Here is a 21,418-nt window from a genome sequence, read left to right on the forward strand (position 1 = left end):
GTGCCTAAATCACTGCAGGGTTTGCTGGGCAAAGCTGTTTTTCTCAGCACGTCCTTCACTCCTTCTCTTGGTTTTGTAGGATATCTCCATGATATGCTTGAGAAAGAGACTGAAGGAGCAAGAACCAACACGCGGCAACAAGGAGTCACGTTCGAGAGCTCATTTCACATCTGTGGCTGAAGATCTCCAGTCGGACCTTCGACTGCTCTGATTTACCTCCTCCTTGATGGAAAATGTCAAAATGCCCAAATAACACACTAAATTTGGACTGCTTATTAAAGAAAGAACTACGGAGAGTTTTAAGTTTTAGTTTAAGAACAACTAGAAATATTGCACTGCCGTTGAATGTTTTCAGTTCATCCTCGAGTCCTAGTGGACATTGGTGATAACGCTGAGAAGAAAAAAATCCCTTGCTGAGAAATTCTGCACATGTGAGATGACCCTGACCTTTAATCACCAAAATCTGTTCAATGTATCTTTCAGTCCCAGTGAGTGATTTGAGGAGTCTGGGGAAACATCCCAGCTCTGTTCATCTGCAGGAAACTGTCTGCAACCATCATTTTTTTTAAACCGAGAACAAAAGCCTTCAATTTCCGTGGGTTCAGACTTCCGCTAACAAGCACAGGTATGACTGAGGCTGGTTCTAAATGTTGTGCAGTGTTACCTTTCAAATGAATCCAAAATAATTTTGATGGAAGTGAGCCTACTGGGAACAGACAAAAGAGAGTGAAAAGCAATGAAAATTATACTCCCTGGTTGATTTTACAGTAATCTGAAGGACTGATTGGCCAACCTGGATCAATTCAGCGAGAGATTATCATTTTGGTTCTTAGATTAGGGTCAAATTGAGACAAGACCAAGACAAAGCAGAGATCTTAATTTGAATTTTCCTTTCCTCTAAGCAGTAGTCCATCGAGACCTGCACAGGCCAATGAGTTAGTCCATACAAGTTAAGTGGTTTTTAGTGATTTCTTCTGTGCAATTCCACCAGTGGTTGATATTCCTGCAGATTAATCTAATCAATCCTACATCCATGGTGTGATTACTCGAGTGAAAGGCTCCAAAACATGCACCATTTAGTCCTGCGCAGGAAACTGTTAGCTGATGTTGCTTTGCAGTAGACGAGACGATCATTAAGCTACCAGCACGTCTTAACTTCCACAGTTAACGCGGCATTTTTATTGTTCAGGCTGTAAAGAAAAGAACGAGTTTGGAGGTCGTTTTCAAAGAGTTACATTGCAGGTCTGAGAGAGAGCTGGCAAAAAGTCACACAAGGGTGTGTGTGTGTGTGTGTGTGTGTGTGTGTGTGTGTTTGATCAGGAGGGTGTTTATTGTCCATATCAGTAAAAACTGGCCTGATCAGAGTTTCAGGCTGCCCTCGCTGCTCATTTGCTGAAAAACTACGTTGAACTGATTTAAAAATGAATTGAAAGGAAGCAACATAAATCAAGCAGTGAATGAATTGGAAATTGCAATCAGAGACCACAGGGAGCACAACTTACCATTAGTGAGTTTGTTAGTCTCACATCATCAATTTAATTAAAAATCCATTTGAGATGGAAGCCTGGGGAAAGTTTTTTTTTTCTTTTCTTTTCTTGGGATGTCAAGACATAACCAACCAAAATAAGTGTGGAGTCTTCCTCTTTCAAGAGTTGGATCTTCACATTTCCGGTGCAACATCACAGCAGGTACACCATCTAAACCTGGAGCCGGGGGGTGAAGATGGTGGGACTTTAATGGACGAGTGTTTTATTCTTACCTGAAGCAGCTGAAGCCCCGGACGATGGTCAAAGGAAGAGTGGCGGTGGTATTTTAATTACACGGGACCCTCCATCAATCACGCCCCCTGCGGCTGACAGTTTGAGTCCTCCCAGACCTGCTGGGCTCTCCTCGCCCTTCACACTCCACAAGCGGAGCCCAGCTGCTGTTGTCCCAGCAAACACACACACACACACACACACCCACACACACACACAGTGGACAACTCTAATGCCCTGCAGACACTAATGGAGCCACAGAAGCAGCAAATTCACACAGGAGAGAGCAGATCGCACCACAGGGAAGAGAAATCAAGACAGATGTGAAATTGAGACAAAGAGGTGTTTTCTATTTGTGTGTGTGTGTGTGTGTGTGTGTGTGTGTGTGTGTGTGTGTGTGTGTGTGTGTGTTTTTTCAGGCTACATAGTCAGTAGCTAAACTAGCAATTAAACTATTTATTCGGAGCATGGATGCTGTGTTTCCACAGATCCACCAGAGCCCCAACCGCCGCCTGCATCGCCCCCCCCCCCCCCCCCTCTTATTCCCTACTGTTACACTGGCCTGCACTCCCCTTCCATGAACCAGTCTGCCATCCAGTCCCCCATCAAGCTGGCTTGCTCTCCCTGCCTCCCCTTCCAGAAGCTTCCTTCTTCAACTGTTATTAACATTTCCGTGTTTCTCACATTCTGCATTGTAAACTGTTTTCTTGTCTGTAACAACATCGACTGCACGTCTGTCCGTCCTGGGTGAGGGATCCCTCCTCTGCTGCTCACCCTGAGGTTTCTCAGATTTTTCCCTGTTAAAGGTTTTCTATGGAGTTTTTCCTCAGTCGATGTGAGGGTCTAAGGGCAGAGGATGTTGTTATGATGCCATGTGAAGCCCTTTGAGACAAACTGTTGGTGAAAACGGGCTCTACAAATAAAATTGCCTTGCCTTATTTTCATTAAGATATTCTATGCTGAACAGGGCAGCAAAAAGGTGCCACTCAGACGTCCAGCAGTCCTGGTTGATCTACTCACACAGGAAGATGTGAGTGTTGAACCTCGTTCTGATTTAAGAATCTAAATATCAAACCCGTTTAAAATGATGAGGGTGGCTTCCATCTGGATCTGGATCTGGATCCATCACCCCTCACTCAACCAGATCAGCTCGTTTTTCACTAGCCTCAAGTTGGGAACAGACCTCTGACTGTTGGGAGGGCCGAATTGGACTCGATTAGCCTGCAGTGTGTGCCCAGCCTGAGGGAGCCAACACCGGTACCACAGAGAGGTGCTTCCTCAGGGAGGTCCACCCACTGAGGCCTCCCATGTGGAGCTTGGTTCCTCAGTGGCACCTATAGTAAGTAAGTTCAGGTCAGGGGTCTCTCTGTCTCCACCAAGGTGAGCTCACTGGATTTGTGATGCCATCTCTAAATCTCATAATGTGGCAGCAGAATTCCTCCAGAGGAGTCATGTGCTCGGCTGTGCTGGTCGGGTTTTTTCAGTGGAGAACATTTGCTAACTTGTGTTCTTCTTCTCCTTCCTCAAGGAGGGGGGCGTAGGTCTCTCTCTACTCTTCCATCCAGCTTAAAACTCCAGGAACCCAGCCAGAAATATTATGTTGTGAAAATCTTGCGAGATTAAGAAGGAATGAGAGTCTCTAAAACATTCATTAAAAAAAAATAATAGATCAAATATTCAACAACGTCCCCAAAACCTTCTCAGAATGATGTAGTGGACATCTTTTGTCTTAGCCAACCTACAGGAACATTAGTTATAATGATTCAGCATCTTTAAAATGCTCTTTAAATGTCTCTAAAGCATTTTCTTCAGCATCATTCAAACCTATTGTGAGCCAGTGTTGTCAGAACTGTGTCTGTTGCCTTTTGAGGAATTGAGATCTCTTTTTTGCAAAGTGGGTCATTTTTCTCTGAAAACGGCTGCACAATATGTGAGAGTAAACAGACGTTATAAAGTCGCAATGAGCTGAAACTCACAATAAAGCCCCCCCCCCCCCCCCCAAAAAAATTATCCAAGCAAGTTACACAGGGATGTGCTGAGCTCCAGATGTGATCGTATTAACAGAACTGGTGTCTGGTTTGGCGAGTGACCTCATCATCCTCCAATCTCTGGAAAAAAAGCAAATTAAATATATTTCCCTGAATGTCAAACCATCCTATAATGATCTTCATCCTTATTGTGTTTTTTTTTTTAATCCTCCTTTTCAAACCCCATTTATTGATTTGTTTTTGTTTTTGGGTGTGTGTGTGTATGTGTGTGTGTGTGTGTGTGTGTGTGTGTGTGTGTGTGTGTGTGTGTGTTAACTCAGTGTTCCAGTTCAGGATGTGTTGGATCAATACAGAAAAATAGAGGTTAAAAAAATAAGTCAGAGCACAAGCTGCTAGAATTCATTAAATAAGAGTAGAACGCCACTGAACTGTCACAGTGGTGTCGGCGAGGCCCGTTCTCTGCTGACAGAGGTGATCTGAGCAGTATTTCTAATTATACTCAGGGTAGTACTACCTTATGTTGAAGTATCCCACCTCCCATCTTTTAAGCTAATATGTGACTTTTGCTGATTAACAATCTGATCCACGCTGCAGTGAATGGGAACATTTCTCTGCTTGTGATAATAACACACACATACACACACACACACAAAAAACGCAATCAGCCAACACCACTGTGATGATAATTACTTACGCCGAGCGAAATGCAATTTTTCAGTCGACTGCCTTTGTTTGGGATTTTTTCAGAGATGGATATTATTTGGACAATTATGTAAAGAACCTTCTCCAAAAGGAAAACATTTCCCACCTTGTCTGTAATTATAACGCTTCCTCTCCCAAAGAGATTGTGAGCATACTACACACCAGTTTGCTCACCAGCATGCTCCCCATGCTTGTAGGAAAGAGGTTAACCAGACCATAATTGGCGCTACGATACGTTTATTGTCCATCGTCCCCAAAGCCAGACAGAGAGATAAACACACTTCTCTCCTGTGTGTGTGCATCAGGGAGCCATCGAGACCAGCTGACTGCTTGTAGGCTTAGTGAATGAATGGTGGAGGACTGGCAAGTTAGCATTCCTCCGTCAATCAAATACACCTTTCTCTAAACCAGTCATTGCAAATTGCAAGATATAATTTCAGCCGTGTAGAGAATAGTTTGATGGACACTTTAACACAGTTGGAAACCAGAATTTAATACTAAATTTGGCTTCAAATGATTGAAGTGCTCCAGACTGTTTTTTCTTTGGAATTCACCTCTGTTCAGGAGTCCATTGAACGATTCTCTACACGTCTACCCTGAGAACACCAACCTTCATCAGAGAAGTGGCTGAACCACTGGAGACTCCCGGATTATGATTTTAGCATCACATGCAGTGCATAGGTGGAATGGCTTTCCTGACTGAGCAGACTGATTTGATGCGTCACATCAAAAGAGAAACAAAATGTTTGGTGACAACTAAAAGGGTGATTGCTGCTACTGATCATGGCCGATTTTGTAAGTGAGGATAAAGAGGATTACTTCTGGACAAACCAAGATCCTGATAAACGATCAAGATCATTTTGAACCAGAACATACAGAAGAGGAACTACACAACTACAGACAGAGGTATGCCAACCAGCCCATCCAGCGTGCTGACTAACTAGCAGCCAGCCAGTCTGTGTGCATTTCAGCTCCATAATGCACACAGACAATGGTATCCATCCTCTTGTCTTGCTCTGGGGAGTATGGATAATAAGCAAACTTCAAAAATAGTTGCCATTTTCCTTTAAAAGCTCTCTGCTACACCGGCAACTGGCACATTACATCCCATAAAGTCCTTGAAACAAAATGACAAATGTATAATTTGGGCTCTTCCTCGATGACATTCGTCAACAAGAGACGAATCTCTTAAAGATGCTGCAGTCAATAAAAGTTGATACACGCTCTTGACATTGTTATGTATTCCTTAAGTGTTATGAAAATACAATATACAGAGCAACAATACAATGCGTTGTTGGAGGCTGTTCAGTATATACACAACACTGTCTGCCATGTTGAGGAGGATGAGAATGAACTGCAAAGTTGTGCCTCTTTTTTTTTTCCAACTTCATGCAACTTCTTGGCTTCGATTGGACCTTTCCACGTCTCCCTCAAACAATAAAGATTTAGAAATTAATTTCCAAAGTGTTACAAAACTTCCAAAACCATTTAATGTGCACAAACATTTTGAACATCTATCTAGTCATGTTTTTAAAATCTACATGTCGTTGGTATCTCACAGGTCAGGGTTGCTGCAGATCAGTTCTGGGATTGTTACTTGATTCTAGCAAACCCTGTGAGAGTAAAAGGCGGATAGATAAAAAGATAATCATCCGATAAACAAACAGAACAAAAAGTGTCACCTGACATCCTTGTTCATTAACATATTTTTTTCATTGGTGAGTCATCATCAGTCACGTGGGGCATTGTGATAATATTTTGATTTGTATGACCCTTTGGCAGTTTGGGGTGATTCTGAATGTTCCTCTGTCCTCTACCGATTGGTCGGGTGTTTATCCAGACCCACTTTCCCCCTGAAAGGCATAAGGGTGAGTTTGTTACAAGTGCACACCGTTTATTATGCCACCTCTTTTAAAACACTGTCATTTAATCTTTCCATGCAGTTACGCAACTCCTTGGAGTCCCCCATCTCTACGTCTTGGCACACCCACTTAATGTCCTGGTTGTGGCCTCCAGTCAGTGTGTTAACAGTGGGGTAGCTACTGTCCGAGGGGATGGTGGTGAATGTGGTGAACTTGACTCGCTTCCTCTTGGTGGTGGGTGAGTCTCCTTTGCTGTCCTTGGCTAAGCAGCCTGTGTCTGCCGCACGGTGCACTTGGCCCTGCACGTTCTTCTGGGCTGAGCCACCGTTCAGCAGGTGGCTGCCTTCCTCGAGTCCACTGCTCGAGTCCATCATGGAGGTCTGTTCCTCCTGCTGGGGGGACAAGCTGATTTCACTTTCCAGCAGCTCGGCCTCATTCCCCAGCCAAACCCAATCATGGGCGTGGTTCATGCTCTCTTGGCCCTCAATGGAGAGCTCCTTGTGGCGGTACTTGAGCGTATAGGAGATGCAGTTTATGAGAAACACCAGGATAGCGAGGCAGAAGACTCCCAGCAGGGCGTACATGCCAATCTCTAAGTCTGTGAGTCCCCGGGCAGTTTGAATGAGGTCATCATCCATGTTGCGGCTGCGGGGCAGGTCAACTTGGGCAGGAAAGTCTGCAAAGTCAATCGGTATATTTTGGCTGCCATCGTTTGAGAGTTTATCCCCGTTGGGTCTGCGCATTATTGCACTTCTAGTGGTGGTGGCCCTCTTCAAAATGCCGTCCTCCATGTCAGAGATGGAGCTGCCATAGTAGTGGGTGTCAAGGCCAGTCCTGTCTGCAGAGGGGAGCCTTCCTCTGTTCTCCAAATCCTCTCCATCAGTGCCATAATCGCTGCCCCCTCCTCTTGAGCTGTCACTATAACCAAACTTCACCCTGACGTTGCAGTTCCCCGCTGCCAGGATGCTGCGGCGCTTGAACTTCTGGCACATCTCACAAACAGTCATTTCCACCCGGACCAGCAGGCCTTGGCCCTCAGCCTCTGTCACGATGACAGGCCATTTCCACGAGGGGTCCTGCTGCACTGTCACTACATCCTCATCCAGGGAGGTGGCTGTCAGGGCAAAAAAGTCAGGATTGTACAGGTCTAGTGGCGCCACAGAGCCGTCACTGAACTGCAACCAGGCACTGATCAGAGCCTCCTAGGGACATAAACACACAAGTATCCAAAGAAAGTCAGGTGTGCCACTATTGCATGGCGGACTTTAGGATTACAATTCAGCTTAAACAGGTTCATACAGACATACACAGTTTCTTTGTCATTTCTCAGTAAGATCATCAACTAGAAACGCACCATAGAAATGTCCTACATATGTGTAGATTTCTAATGGTGGAAAATGTAAATTATATACACACTCACTCTCTCAACTAAGCCAGAATGTAGATTAAAAGGTAGGTGGAAAAGGTCTAACAATAACATTATCCATTGTTCCTGTGAATGAGGATTACATGAGCTTCTCGAGGCCCTCGCATACTGCCACTTCACAATTATTCCTTTCATGTAACTGGAGGACAAATCTCCAAAGGAGTACAGATAGATCCTCACAGTGTTCTGTCTCTGCTCCTTATTACTGACACCAGAGGGCTTACAGTGAAGTGAAGTGCTGCCTGCTTATCTCTACACTTCGCACGTGGAGATAGAACTGATAAATGGCACTTCCATCTTTCCACAGTTGGAGACAGAGTGAGAGGGTGAGGAGTGAGAGGGTTCAATGGGTATGTCAAAGGTGAATAAGAAAAGGAAGTAAAATATGATTTGAAGTTCGGCCTACACTGTACTGTAAGTCCTATTTTGGCACAGAAACTGTGGCGTTGCTTTTGCATGCTCTGAGATTTAAGCCCCCCGTTTCTATTAGCTGCCCAAGGAAACACATTCTGTCACACTCTGGCATTCCAGCCTTGGAGTTAAGAGGGTTAGGGATGGTGAGGAACAAACAAATAGACACGTGTGCACTTGCACATGCACACTTGCAGCTCTCTCTGATTGTAAAATCACTCATTCTGATAGTGTGAAACGGAAGCTGGAAGTAAGTCTTTTGTTTTCAAAGCTACCGAGTGCACATTTTAGGCTTCAGCAGATACGGACGGGAGACAAATTGAAGGCAAAACCAGCATAGAGTGTCTTACTCAGGTGTTGGGCTACCAGACCAGCTTGAATGTGTCTCGGCAGAGTCTCTGGATCTTGGCTGGATGACTATTCTTCCAGAGGATACTCCTCCATTAGGTGTTTGGATGATGTGGTAGAGAGAGCTGAGCTACTAAATCTCGTAGGAGTTCAATGGTGACTTAAAACCAAGGATGGTGGACCTTATATCCACCCAGATGGCTTTTTCCACATCTCAGTGCCTCTTTTACACACCACTGAACTCTTCAATGTATATTCATTTTTGGAAAGAGGTTTAAAAAATGCACTGCTACCTTATTTATGTTATTACTGACAGACTGAGAGTATTTTGAGTGGTTGGTGCATGTTCCAAAAAATGCTATATAAATGAAGTCCATTTACAATTGAAAATTGCAGTTAATGGCGTGAAATAAATAAACATCAGTGTTTGCCAGTAGTCACTGGTGTGGCTATTAGCTCAAAATCAACATCATCTTTGTCTAACAGTGACGGTCGAGTTAAAGATGAGATGATGCACATAAACATGTATATTAGGGGGCGCTGACCTGTTTGGGGCTCTGCAGAACCTCCTGTGTTGTGGTGGTAGCCAGGATTGCTCTGTTGCTTCCAGGACTGAGCTGCAGGTTCATAGAGAGACCAGTGACCAGCTGGACCCCCAACTCAGTGATGGTCACTTTCTCATCCACCACTGTGATGGTCCTTTCTGCCAGGATTGAGTCCGACAGAGGAGATAACACCTACGAGGAACAAGAGAGAGGCAGTGAACTAAAGACATACGTGCATATTCAACTGCAAGTGCAATTCTAAAGAATTTTAAACTGATTTTTTTTCTTTTTTTGTTTTATATACATTATAAATGTTCCCCAGTTATTGTCTCAATTTATTCAACAGCTTCTTCATAAGAGTTTCATTTCCTGGCCCAGACATGAAGGGTTAGGAGGGTCATTCCCTGGAGAAATCATCAGTGAGCAGAAAAGAACACTACCATATAGAAGCTCACACTTCATCACCAACCGAAAATCCGTGCAGAAATAAGTCACGGCTTGATTGACAAGTGATTCCTTGCGAGTGCAAGGCAAAAACATCACATCAATGAGCAGTTAGCGGTGAAGATGTCTCTGACTTGAAAAAAGGAGATTACCATGAGTTATAGGTGATTTAAGAAAATGTCTTTCCAAGTGTTTCATCTAACATAAAAGGCTCACAAGCCCCAGTGCAATATGCAAAATGATACCCAAAACCTACCAGTACTTTTATCCATTTTCTCAGGCTGTGTAGATCAAACAACAGCTCTACTTGACTGCCATAAAACCCCCACACCTCCTGTAGGTAGGAATCCATTCCCTTTGATTAATACTGGTAATCCTGGAGAGACACGCTTTCACCCCACAACAGAGATAGGAAGTTGAATTGTGTTTATGATCAATGTTTGGATGAATTTGAGGTATGGATAACTTTTTTCTTCTTGCACATCTTCTTTAAAGTTTTGCTCATCCATCAGTCTGAGAGGGCAGGTGTACTAAGTAGTCAGACATTTGCTTTCCAGTTTGTCCTTGTTTTTATGGATGTTTTCTAGAAGTGAATGAGTCCACGATGCCAGAGAGTCGATCCCACTCAAGCAGACATCACTGGGAGATGTATTATCCAGTTACAACCTCAAAAAACTGACAAAGCAAAGGGTGGAGGGTGAGGGTCCACTCAGTGACATGAGCTGCTGAGATGCTGCAGTACAGGCTGTCATGCACCAGTACACACCTGTCTACACTAGACACTTGAAGGCAGCATCTCTTATTGACCCCAGAATAAAAAATAGGTTCATGTTCTTGTAGTGAAGTTTTTGATTTTCACACCGTATGCAACTCTGCTGAAATCATTACTATTCACCCTAATGGGAGATGTGAACTTGAACACAAATTGTGGGTGACAACATGGTAATGAATATTGGACCCAAGACATCTCTCCCACGGGGCTTGACTGTCTGTCTTGGTTCACTACAGTGCTGCAGATGTTATTTTCCTACCAAAACAGACATTAAAATTGATCTTTTTTTCAAATAAAAACAGGAAATAATACAATAGGTTAAAACAAACTAAAACTTCCAAGCTTTATCCACAACTCCTCCTCTTTATCTACCCATCTCTTCTGGTGTCCCCCAAGGTTCCATACTCGGCCCAGTACTCTTTTACATCTATTGACCTCAATGTTAATTCAGTTTTCTCAGACACATAGCATTTCTTTTCTCTGTTGAGCAGATACAGACAGATCTCCCCCCCCATTGCCTGCTAGCAAGAGGCTGTCTTTTCAAGCAGGCTGATGAGTAAGCATGCTCTCAAGATATGAATAAATGCAATCCTGCTTCAATTGTAGCTTTTCACTATCCATGCATGCAGACAGGTAGGGTTGTTGACTAGAGATCTTCACAGTGAAATACAGAGGTTATTATGGGATGTGAGCTGTTTATGGTGCTGTTGTTAAGTGAACATTACCATTCAATCCAATATCCCTTTTGTTGTTAATCTAATTAGAGGTCTCAGTTTGGATGGTTTTGTCAGCTAATGCTTAACTCATAGTGCTACTGATGGATAGTAGATCTCAAGAAGGATGAGGCTTCTCTTCATTCCAAATCTAAAATGTATTCTTTCAGTTTTTAGATTTCAGTTGTTATGAAGATCCAGGACTAATTCTGATCTGATTCACCTGGCAAATGAGACATCCAGAAGCATACTTTTAATCCTCAGAATGTTCCTAGCTTGTTGTCATTGTGTGCTGTTGAGTAAAGTGCTATATTAATAAACCTGAAATCATATTATAATGTATGTCTAGTATAACTGCTGAAGAAGTGACAACTTGCTGAGTAATTAAGTTAATGCATGCATTCTCTTAGCTAATGAGTTCCCTCAATACTTTTAGCAGCATTTGAGAGGCTTCCTGTTGAGACCACTTTCTTGTGAATACACCCACAGGTCCTTTAAAATTGACACATGTCCTACCTGGATGGTGGTCATCCCCACATCAAGTCCAGCCAGTATCCGTCTGTCCAGCAGCTGAACAATCTGTGGGTCCTCGACCTTCAGAAAGTCCCACACTAACTCTGTTATGTCCACCTGCCAATCGGTGCCCAGCATGAAGCTCATCTGACCTCGAGGATCCCCTGACTCAGCAACAAAATGAGTCAGGACTCGGACAATGGTGTGCTGGTACTGCAGGGTGCAGCTTCGTCCTCGTCTGTCTTCATCCTCATCCTCCTCGCTGTCACGTGTGGACCTGGCGATTTACAAAACCAGACTTTAAGCCAGATGCTAACATGATTAATTTCACTTAAAAACAACAATAATCTAAATTAGACAGGTTTGAGTATATTCGGAGATATTTTAGCTCCCTCTAACATACCTGCTCAGCATTTACCAAACGGACATCAACTCAGTGTTCTTGACGAAAGCACTAAGACAGGATCAGTCCAGTATTTCACCTTCATTTTTCTTCCTCAGTGTCTCTTCTTCAGCGTGCTGAGCATCATCCTGTCTGTATACTCTTCCTCACAGCTTTACTTAATAGCCTCTTTGATTGCTCTGCTGCTACAAAACCTACTTTTATTACTTTAGTCGACAAATCAGCTAAGTCTCCATTGCTTCTCGCAAGAAAAGATTAAATGGTTACACCTCAGCTGCAATATCATTGTTCGTAACAGTTTTTCCTTTTGCTTCAACAAAACTTTATAAAACAACAGATAAGCATGCCCAGAGATGAGGAGTAAGCAATTCTTGATCAGGGAGAATAAATGCTGTTTAAGCTCTTCAGTCACATGCAAACATGAAGTGCTTCGCTGATATACTGCACTAGAGACATACACCCATCCTTCATCATCATCATTTGTTCGTTTGTCTCTTTTGCACAAGCATCAGTTGAGATGATTAAGGGGAGAGGAAAGGAAATCATCTCTCAAACAGTTGTTTTATTTAAGGAAGATTATCCATTTTCTCTGTACATCTCCTGAGAAATCTGACAACACGCGAAACCGTGGAAATAAAGATGTCAGCTGTTGGAGTTAAAAGCTTAAACCCGTCACTGGTTTGAACAAGTTTATGTGCAACTGAGTGGATGATTAAAGGTCACAAAAAGAAACAGATCAGCATTCAACATGCTTCAGGATCCACAAGTGATCCAGCGTAGTGGCAACATCCTCCAACTGTAAATGTTAAGAACACTGACTGCTCAAATGCAAATGCTGCTACACGAAGGCTATTTCACATCACCATTTATGTTGCATTGTGACCTTGGTGCTGAGGTGCTGTAGCGGGATGGTGGGAGTTATCATCTGAAGCCACACAAGCCACAGAGACTCTCTGCACGTTGGCTGCATGCTGCAAAATACGATTTGTTCCAGAGTGAAAATGTACAGTATAATTTGAGCATCAGGAGGAATGATGATGGTCCCAGCTTTGTTGTTGTTAAACCAAACTGGGAAGGAGGTCGTTTGATGTTGTGAATTCATTTGTCGAGCAGCGTTTTCTCCTTCTTTGCATAACGCAGCTCACTTGTCTCAGGTTTGTATTTTAAAAGTTACATTTTCCAAGACTAATTTGCAGATGCTTGTAGCATTATCCTAAAATAGCAGATCTGTTGTCTCTGAGCGGGCCTGGTATGACACATTTAATGCATATTCATGAACGTTAACTCCTCTACTGAAGACTTTTATGTCATTTTCTACACAGACATGGCGCACTGTGCCAGATTTCCAGGCAAGGGTGTTATTTGTGTTTCTCTAGTCATTACATTTTGTTTGCTTTTTCTCTTGTGTGTGGACCTTCCCCACTTAGCCTACTACCTCAGTTTCACACATAAACAAAGAAACATGCATTTAATTGAAAGATGCATTTTACTTATTCCAAACAGACTCTGTGGTTTCTGACTTTTAGTACATATAGTTTCATTTTAAATGGGTGCTCTCCTGTCAGAAATTTATATTTTGCTCCTCCGGTAATTGATATGTTGTATGCAGCAGTGATTAACCTCTGCCAAAGATTCTGATCACCACTTTCTAATTATTCCAGCAACTGTAATTAAAAGTTCTGTTGCTTGCTTTGGTTAAATCTATTACAGTCATTTTGTCATAGTTTTGGATGCAGACAGAATTTTTGATTCGACATTCATGGTTGAAACAGCGCTGATGTAAAAGGAGCATATAATGACATTACAAATACATGAGTGATGCTGGAAGAAAGACGTGATTGGAAACTCATCTGTGGAGTCCGATTTTTTTACGTTATGAATTACATATCAGCTTGAATAATTTCTATATATAAAGTCTTGATTTGCTGAGTAAAACAGTCTGGCGGGGTGCTTTCCATGTCCACATGAGTGGAAAAAAAGGATTATTCGCTCAAGTTTGTCTACCTCCAAAGGGCACATGGGGGGTTAGACCCCCTCTCAGCTGGCTGCAATGAGGATTCCTTCTGCTTTATCTTTTTCATTGGATGCCATATACATTCACCAGGAGCAAGGATAGCAGACTTAACTCCAGACTATCAAAAAAAACCTGGAAAATGCCTACTACTCTGCACTAATTGAGGAACACAAGAACAATCCCAGGTTCCTCTTCAGAACTGTAGCCAGACTGACAGAGAGCCACAGCTACAGAGTATTGAACCAAGTATTCCTGTTTCCCTGGGTAGCAATGATTTCATGGACTTCTTTAATGACAAAATTCTACTTATTAGAGAGAAAATTCACCTCCTCCTGCCATCAGCTGACAACATGGCACCTATAACCTCAGAAACCTCAGAGGCAGCTGTAGAACCAGACATACACCTTGATAGTTTTTCTCCAATTAGCCTTCATGAGCTTAGTACAGTCATTTCCTCCTCTAAACAGTCCACCTGTCTTCTAGACCCCATCCCACCTAAGCTGCTTAAAGACTCTCTACCCCTAGTTAGCAACTTTATCTTAGATATGATCAATGTCTCACTGTTACCAGGTTACGTCCCACAGTCCTTTAAAGTAGCAGTAATTAAAACCCTTCTCAAAAAAGCAACTCTGGATCCAGAAGTTTTGGCCAACTACTGACCAACATCAAATCTTCTTTTTCTCTCCAAGGTTCTAGAGAAAGCAGTTACTTAACAGCTCTGTGACTTCTCCACAGCAACAGCCTATTAGAGGATTTCCAGTCAGGTTTCAGGGTTCATTATAGCACTGAAACAGCCCTGGTCAAAGTTACCAATGATCCCCTACTGGCCTCAGATGAGGGACTCGTCTCTGTGCTGGTCTTATTAGATCTCAGTGCAGCTTTGATGCCATTGACCACCATATCCTTCTGCAGAGACTGGAACATGTCATTGGCATTAAAGGAACTGCAATAAACTGGTTCAGGTCATATTTACTAGGTCCATCTCAGTTCGTACTCACTAATGATAACCCCTCTGAGACCACTACAGTCAGTTATGGTGTTCCACAAGGGTCTGTGCTTGGACCAGTCCTCTACACTCTATACCTGGCTATTCTAGGTCACATCATAAGAAAAGACTTGATTAATTTTCACTGTTATGCAGACGATACACAGCTGTTATTACTGCATCCACATGAAACAAATCAGTTGACTAAACTGGAGGCCTGTCTAAAGGACATAAAAACTTGAATGACCCACTATTTCCTTTAATTAAACTCTGTCAAAACTGAAGTTATTGTGCTGGGCCTAAAAACACCTTCGAAACACCCTATCTGATGAGATAGGTATCCTGGATGGCATCACCCTGGTCCCCAGCACTACCGTAAGGAACCTAAGAATTCTTTGATAAGGATCTGTCCTTTAACTCCCACACTAAGCAAATCTCTAGGACTGTTTTCTTTCATTGTCTCTCCTGTTCTGGCTTCTCTGCTTCGGTTCCCTGTCAAATTCAGCATAAAGTTCAAAATTCTTCTTCTAACATACAAAGTCCTCAACAATCAGGCTCCTTCATATCTGACAGAGCTCAGAGTCCCTTATTATCCTGCTAGAACCCTTCACTCCCAGGATGCAGGGTTACTTGTGGTCCCTAGAGTTTCTAAAAGTAGAATGGGAGCCAGAGCCTTCAGCTATCAGGCTCCCCTCCTGTGTTACCATCCCCCAGTTTTGGTCTGGGATGCAGACACCCTCACTACCTTTAAGAGCAGCCTTAAGACCTTCCTTTTTGATCAGGCTTATAGTCAGGGCTGCTTAGGCTGGCCCTTAGATGTGCTGCCCCAGCTTAGACTGCCGGGGGATCTCCCATGGTGCGCTGGGCTTCTCTCTCCTCCTCTCTTTCCTCTCTGTCCTCCTGTATGTGTTATACATAAATCATACTCATATGTGTTACTAACTCCTCTTCTTCTCCGGAGCCTTTGGGCTCCCCACATCCCAGATCCTGGGTGCTGGTAGAGGAGGCTACAGACCTGAAGAGGCTCAAGCCATCCGTAGCACCACCTGCTCACGTCCCCGTCTGTCCATCAGTCTCTTCCCTTTCTCTCTCTCTTAATCTGTCTCTCTCTTTCCTTCTGTATCTGTATCTTCTGTCTCTGCCCCGCTCTCCTGCTCTCTTTCCCCCCAATTGGTCAAAGAAGAAGGCCGTCCCCATTGAGCCTCGATCTGCTCCATGTTCCTGCCTGTTAAAAGGAAGTTTTTTGTCGCTGCTGTTGCAGGATGTGCTTGCTCAAATAAAATTGACTTGACTTACAGTAAAGGGGGACAGGACAAAGCATGTCCCTTATTCTGTCCAAAGATGGGGCTGATGCCTGTCTTGACTGTTTGTGAACATGTACAGTCAGAACGTCAGGTCAGTAGGGCCGACTGAAGCATGTTCATGCTGGAGTAATTCGATTCCCAACCACATTATCTAGGCATTTAGTCCAACTTTCAAAAGTGCAATTTCAGTCAAGACCACTGAAAACCCATTTTTAATTCAATAATAATTTTAATTTCCCGACGTCATGTAACATTCAGACGACCGTCTGTGTAAAGTTCACTTCTCATGGAAGTGGGGGGGACGCTAACTCGTGCTATTGGACAAAAAAGCACTGACAAGTGCAAGTCAAACTTAGCATTGATTCAATGACATTAAGGAAAAAAAATGTAGTAAAATGTCCAGATTTATTGCAGTCTTTAACATTCAGTCTCTAAATAGAACATGATACTTGTTGGGGGGCGTCAGTGCTATGTGCCTTCATGGAGCCCCGCATCTCCATCCCTGCAGGTATGAGTCAGGTATAATGGATTCAGGAGTAAACAAGCCGATAGTGATTTTTAGCTCTGCTATAAATCTGATATGCCAAGCTTTTGTGCAGCCATCTCAAAATCTAATCTTAAGGTTAATCTAATAAACAAATCACAGTCAGCGCCAAGAACAACCTGCTTCACAAAGCAATTTTTCTTTACGCTTCATTCTCTTCCAAACCCAGTTCTGACTTCAGAGGGGATGCTGCATATTAATGTGTGTGTCATGCTTATTTTTGTAGTGCCCTGTATTTGTTTTGGCATTTTGCAGCATTTTATTTTCTGCTACAACAACATGACGGAGGTCATTCGGACAGAAATAGGCAGAGCTGCTTCTGTACATACACAGGCGGCTGAGGCTGACAGTGCTTGATTGTTTCTTATTGTTTGAATCTTGCAGGGAATTCAAACGCAGCTCAAAGTTTTACAGTAGAAAGAAGTACAAAGTTTTAGACAAGTCAGGGATGAAGGCGAGATGAACATTTGAAATAAAAAAAACCTAACAACAAGATTCAAAAATAGTATAAAATAAGGCAAAACAGAGGCTTGATTTACATATCTTTAAAGAAGTGTTAAAGGCGTGGTGCTTGCCTGAGTGCTACACCTACACTTAAGTTTGCTGTCTGTGAAGGCTTATCTTGTCCCCGTTTTGACAGGGCTTAGGGAGGGAGGAGGTGAGGCATACAGGCTGTGTCAGTCAAAAACTGTGTGAGAAGTGCCTGAGTAACTATCCCACTAACATGTCTGATGTCTCCTCATTTTTCTTTCCTCAGTGTGGCCACGACTTGTCCGCCTGCTCACAGTGGAACTTCCTAACACTTGGTGTTGTAGCTCACTGGCTCAGTTCCTCTGAGGCTTACGGACAGTGGACCAATGCCTGCTCTCACCAACAAGCATCATGCTACTTTGTAAGGTCATGCCTGTTATCCCCTGATAAACAAAAACGAGAGAAAGTCAGGGAAAACAAAGCTCTCTGCACAGCCCATCAGCAGTTGTGCTGGCGTCAACAATGACAACACAACTCGGCTGTCCCTGTTGATAAAAAGCAGACCAGCACATAGCTAGGAGAGCAACATCCCCAACAAGCCAGTGCATTAGCTGAATGCTGTACCCCTGTCACTCAAAATAAGACAGGAGCAGAAAATAGAGCGTGGGATGAATCGGAGTCCAGCCTCAATGCTTTTCCAGAAGTAATTACTGCAGGTATAGGCTCATAGCTACTCCATCAATTAATGGATTTCAGCAGTTGCAGAGTAGCATGGTACCGCGGCCTTGGCAGAGGCTGCTATTGATGAGCCCCCAGGGGAGAGGTCTGGCCTCCATACAGCTCTAATAACGGTCTGTCCTACTGACACAAAAGAGGCGCGATGGAAGCCCACCTTGAGCCGACCGTAATGACAAGCTTTAATGCACAGGTCAGCCAAGTTGTTGTCATTCTGGAACTGTCAGTGGGTCTGAGGCTGGGCGGAGACGAGTGACACGTCTCGTCATTAGTTCCCTTTAACCTGCCATGATTCAAATCAAACTCCCCCTTGCTGCCGCTTCTCCTGCTACCACAGGTAGATCATCACAAGTTTTTCCGTGAAGAACTGACACATGAGGAGAAAATTCTAAAGTAATAAATCCTGTGCAAAAAATTAATGAAATAGCTGCTGTAAAAGTTTGGGAAACTTTGTGTTGCCAAATAGATTAAAATGTTCATTCTTGGTTTATAACACTGTTGTATGAAAAAGACGGAGGCTCGGGCAGTTGATGGAAGGGGGCTGCAGCAACCCTTTCAGTCCAGGGTCAGAAGACTGCTAAGAGTGATTTATCAGTTTTTAATTTGATTGTTCTCTGCACTTCATCACCTGAAAAAAACAGGCTGCTCAACAGGCAAACAGAAAAGAAACACACACACACACACACACACACACACACACACACACACACACACACACACAAGAGGGTATTCATGTACTTATATTGATATTGAGCATATTAGGGTTTGAGTTTCACTGTGTAAATTGTTGGAGCACTGCTGTAAAATGTTGTTAATTCAAATGAATACCAGCAGCCTGAGCACTGCGCTGTATTAGCTGCTGCAGAGACTTTCTCTCAGCAGACCTCCAGAGTCCCGTCAGCCCCCTGTAGCCCCATTGGCCCCCTGCAGCACCTGCAGTACTGTACCTCTGATTGCTGGCCATGATGGGTACCCTCCACCCTTTGATCTGGCTCAGCTCTGTGTCCGACACCTCAATCTGGAGGGGGAGTCGAGGGATCCACACGTTGAGCTCAAGTTGAGCATTCAGATACCCGTAGGTGAAGTTCACCATCATCTTCACTTTGCCCTTCATCTCCTTCCCATTCACGAAAACATAGTCACACCTTTCTGACACCTGTGTAGGAGGAAGGATAAGAGAGGTGGCATTTAAGTTGAGCTCTTCAGACCTTTGCACTTGATGATATAGTGCACAGTGTGAGTCAGACCCTCCAAGTTGATTATAAGACTTTACACTCCAGAGCTCTCCATTGATACATTACTACTTTGAACCAGATGAAAGGTCCTCTATTGGCTCCACACTCAGGAAAAAAAAGGAGGACGGAAGCAAGGACATCTTTGAACCTGAGGGAAAACAGGTTGCGGTCCAGCTCTTCTATTACTGTATCAGCCTACAGCTTAAAGCGGCACCAACAGATGGAGACTAGCAAGAAGAGAGCAGTTGTCTCTTGATAAAATGACCAAACTCAAAGCCATCTGTTTCATAAAATTGCTTTACAAAAGAAATGACCCCACCAATTTTGTGTTATCGAAAGATGCAACTCTTTGTTGCTTTGGCTTGCTCTTTTTGAAGTCCCCCTAGGCTGATTTTTTTCCACTCATACCAGCATTTGATTAATGTCCAAAATCCTCTCTGTCTGTCTCTTTAAAGGCTTTAAGATATGGCCTTGCACGCACTACAAACAAATAACATACACAAAAAGAAATCCTAGAGAGGGATATCCAGCAGAAGCACATACTCGCAGAGGTAATTAATCAGTGTGTCTTCAACAGAGATAGCCTGGTTTTTGGCACTTTGTCAATCTTATTGATCCCATCATGCAGCGGACTCCTATGGCTGGAACCAGATGGAATTAGATGGTGAGGGGAAATGTCTTTTTTTTCTCCTCCCAACTTCTATCTTCACTGCGAGACAGAACCATAAACAACCATTCATCATGAGTCCGTGGCAGGATACCCTTCTGTGACCAGGAAGAAAACTTTGTGTGCAACAAATTCTGGGGCTTTGTGTGAGTTCCTTCCACGCTGCATCACCTCTAGAGTCAAGCCAGTGGGAGACTTGATGAGGAAAATTACATTTGGCTAGTCTGTATATATTTGGAGATTTTAAGAAACCAGTGTGACTGGGGGAAAAGGCGATGCTATGTAGGAAAGCTTTCATTAATCCGAGACCTGCCAGTTAATCCCTTCTGTTTGTATCCATATTATGCTATAAATCTTTAATTCACCCAGATCATGGCTCTCTTTTTGCGCACTGTTAATTATGTGAAAGTTCCCCAAGGTCGTTGTGTGTCTGTCAGACTGTGACATGAGATGTTCCTTATTCTTGAAGTCAGAACTCCTTCTAAACAGAACAGTCTGCTGAATATCTCAACATGTTCTCTGTATCCAGAGCTGTGACCTTGTTATCAACAGTATAACGCTGACTGTGTCAAATCTTTAAGCAGGACTGAATGCAATCATTTGAGTGCACTTTGCTTCTTGGCCCAGAATTAAATATCATTATTTACATTATTCATCACATACTATATGTACACCATGGTGCCTTTTTTCAGCCCAATAGCACCTCACCAAAGTAACGTTTCCCGATCACCTCTGCCAAGGAGGCGTCGTTTCTCTGCCTGTCTGTCTGATTGTTAGAAGACTTCAACAAAAATTCCCCGGCTCTGAGAACGAGCCAAAGGAGCATCCATTCAATTTTGGTACAAAATGGAAAGTAGGTGCAGCTTGGCTTGGGGAGCATTCCTTTAAATGTGAATTTGAATCGTCAAGGTGCTCCTTGAAATTATGCATGACGTGCAAATTGAATAAATAATCATCATTTATTTTATTAATTCTCTTACAAAACAAACAGAGATACAAGAAGACAAAAAAAAAACCAGCACAATCTTGACTGGTTCTACCATCCAGAAGCTGACTGACTGACTGACTCTCCATGGGTGAAACGTACGTGTGCTCGTGTTGAGCAGGGCTGGTTGAAAGCTCAGGACAGCCCTACAAGCGTTGAGTTGAAACTCTGACAAAAGATGCCATGAAAAAATTCGGATTAACACTTGAAAATGTATCCATAGCAGATGTATCAGCATCATTTTCTCTTCCTTTTAAAAAAAACACAAGAACACATTAGAAAGCAGTCATAAAGGTGGACCTCCACCCACTGGTACTTTGGTGCTGGGGACCTAATTAAAGCGATGAGCAGAGAGGTGCAGGTCCCCGCACCTCCACACATATCAGTGTGTGGCTGAAGAGAGAGAGGGAGGTGAAACCTGACAATATTTGAATTTTGCATGAAGGAGCAGACGAAATGCAACATTCTGCATTTGCTTTCTCCATATTGGAAGAGATACTTGGAAAATGATAAATACTTTGATACAAAGTTGGCAAAATATTCTTAGAGCTTTTAGCTCACAGGCCAGAAGGAGAGGACCTTTTCTATTCCACG

General features: G+C 43.2%; 1 protein-coding gene across 2 annotated transcripts in view; it reads right to left on the reverse strand.

The window, feature by feature from the left end:
- Nucleotides 1-5,511: 5,511 nt before the first annotated feature.
- Nucleotides 5,512-21,418, reverse strand: part of LOC147260632 (transmembrane protein 132C) — a 153,902-nt gene continuing 137,995 nt past the window's right edge. For both annotated transcript variants that reach the window (XM_086207316.1, XM_086207317.1), the window contains 4 exons: nt 18,885-19,093; nt 11,485-11,758; nt 9,040-9,231; nt 5,512-7,511 (listed from right to left, as the gene is read on the reverse strand). In XM_086207316.1, coding sequence (XP_086063442.1) covers nt 6,345-7,511; nt 9,040-9,231; nt 11,485-11,758; nt 18,885-19,093 — 1,842 coding nt within the window. In that variant the 3' untranslated portion in view covers nt 5,512-6,344. The remainder of the gene's footprint in view (nt 7,512-9,039; nt 9,232-11,484; nt 11,759-18,884; nt 19,094-21,418) is intronic.

This window comes from Aulostomus chinensis, chromosome 6 (genome assembly GCF_037954235.1).
Source record: "Aulostomus chinensis isolate RoL2024-O1b breed Wild chromosome 6, RoL_Achi_v1.0, whole genome shotgun sequence".
Taxonomy (NCBI): domain Eukaryota; kingdom Metazoa; phylum Chordata; class Actinopteri; order Syngnathiformes; family Aulostomidae; genus Aulostomus; species Aulostomus chinensis.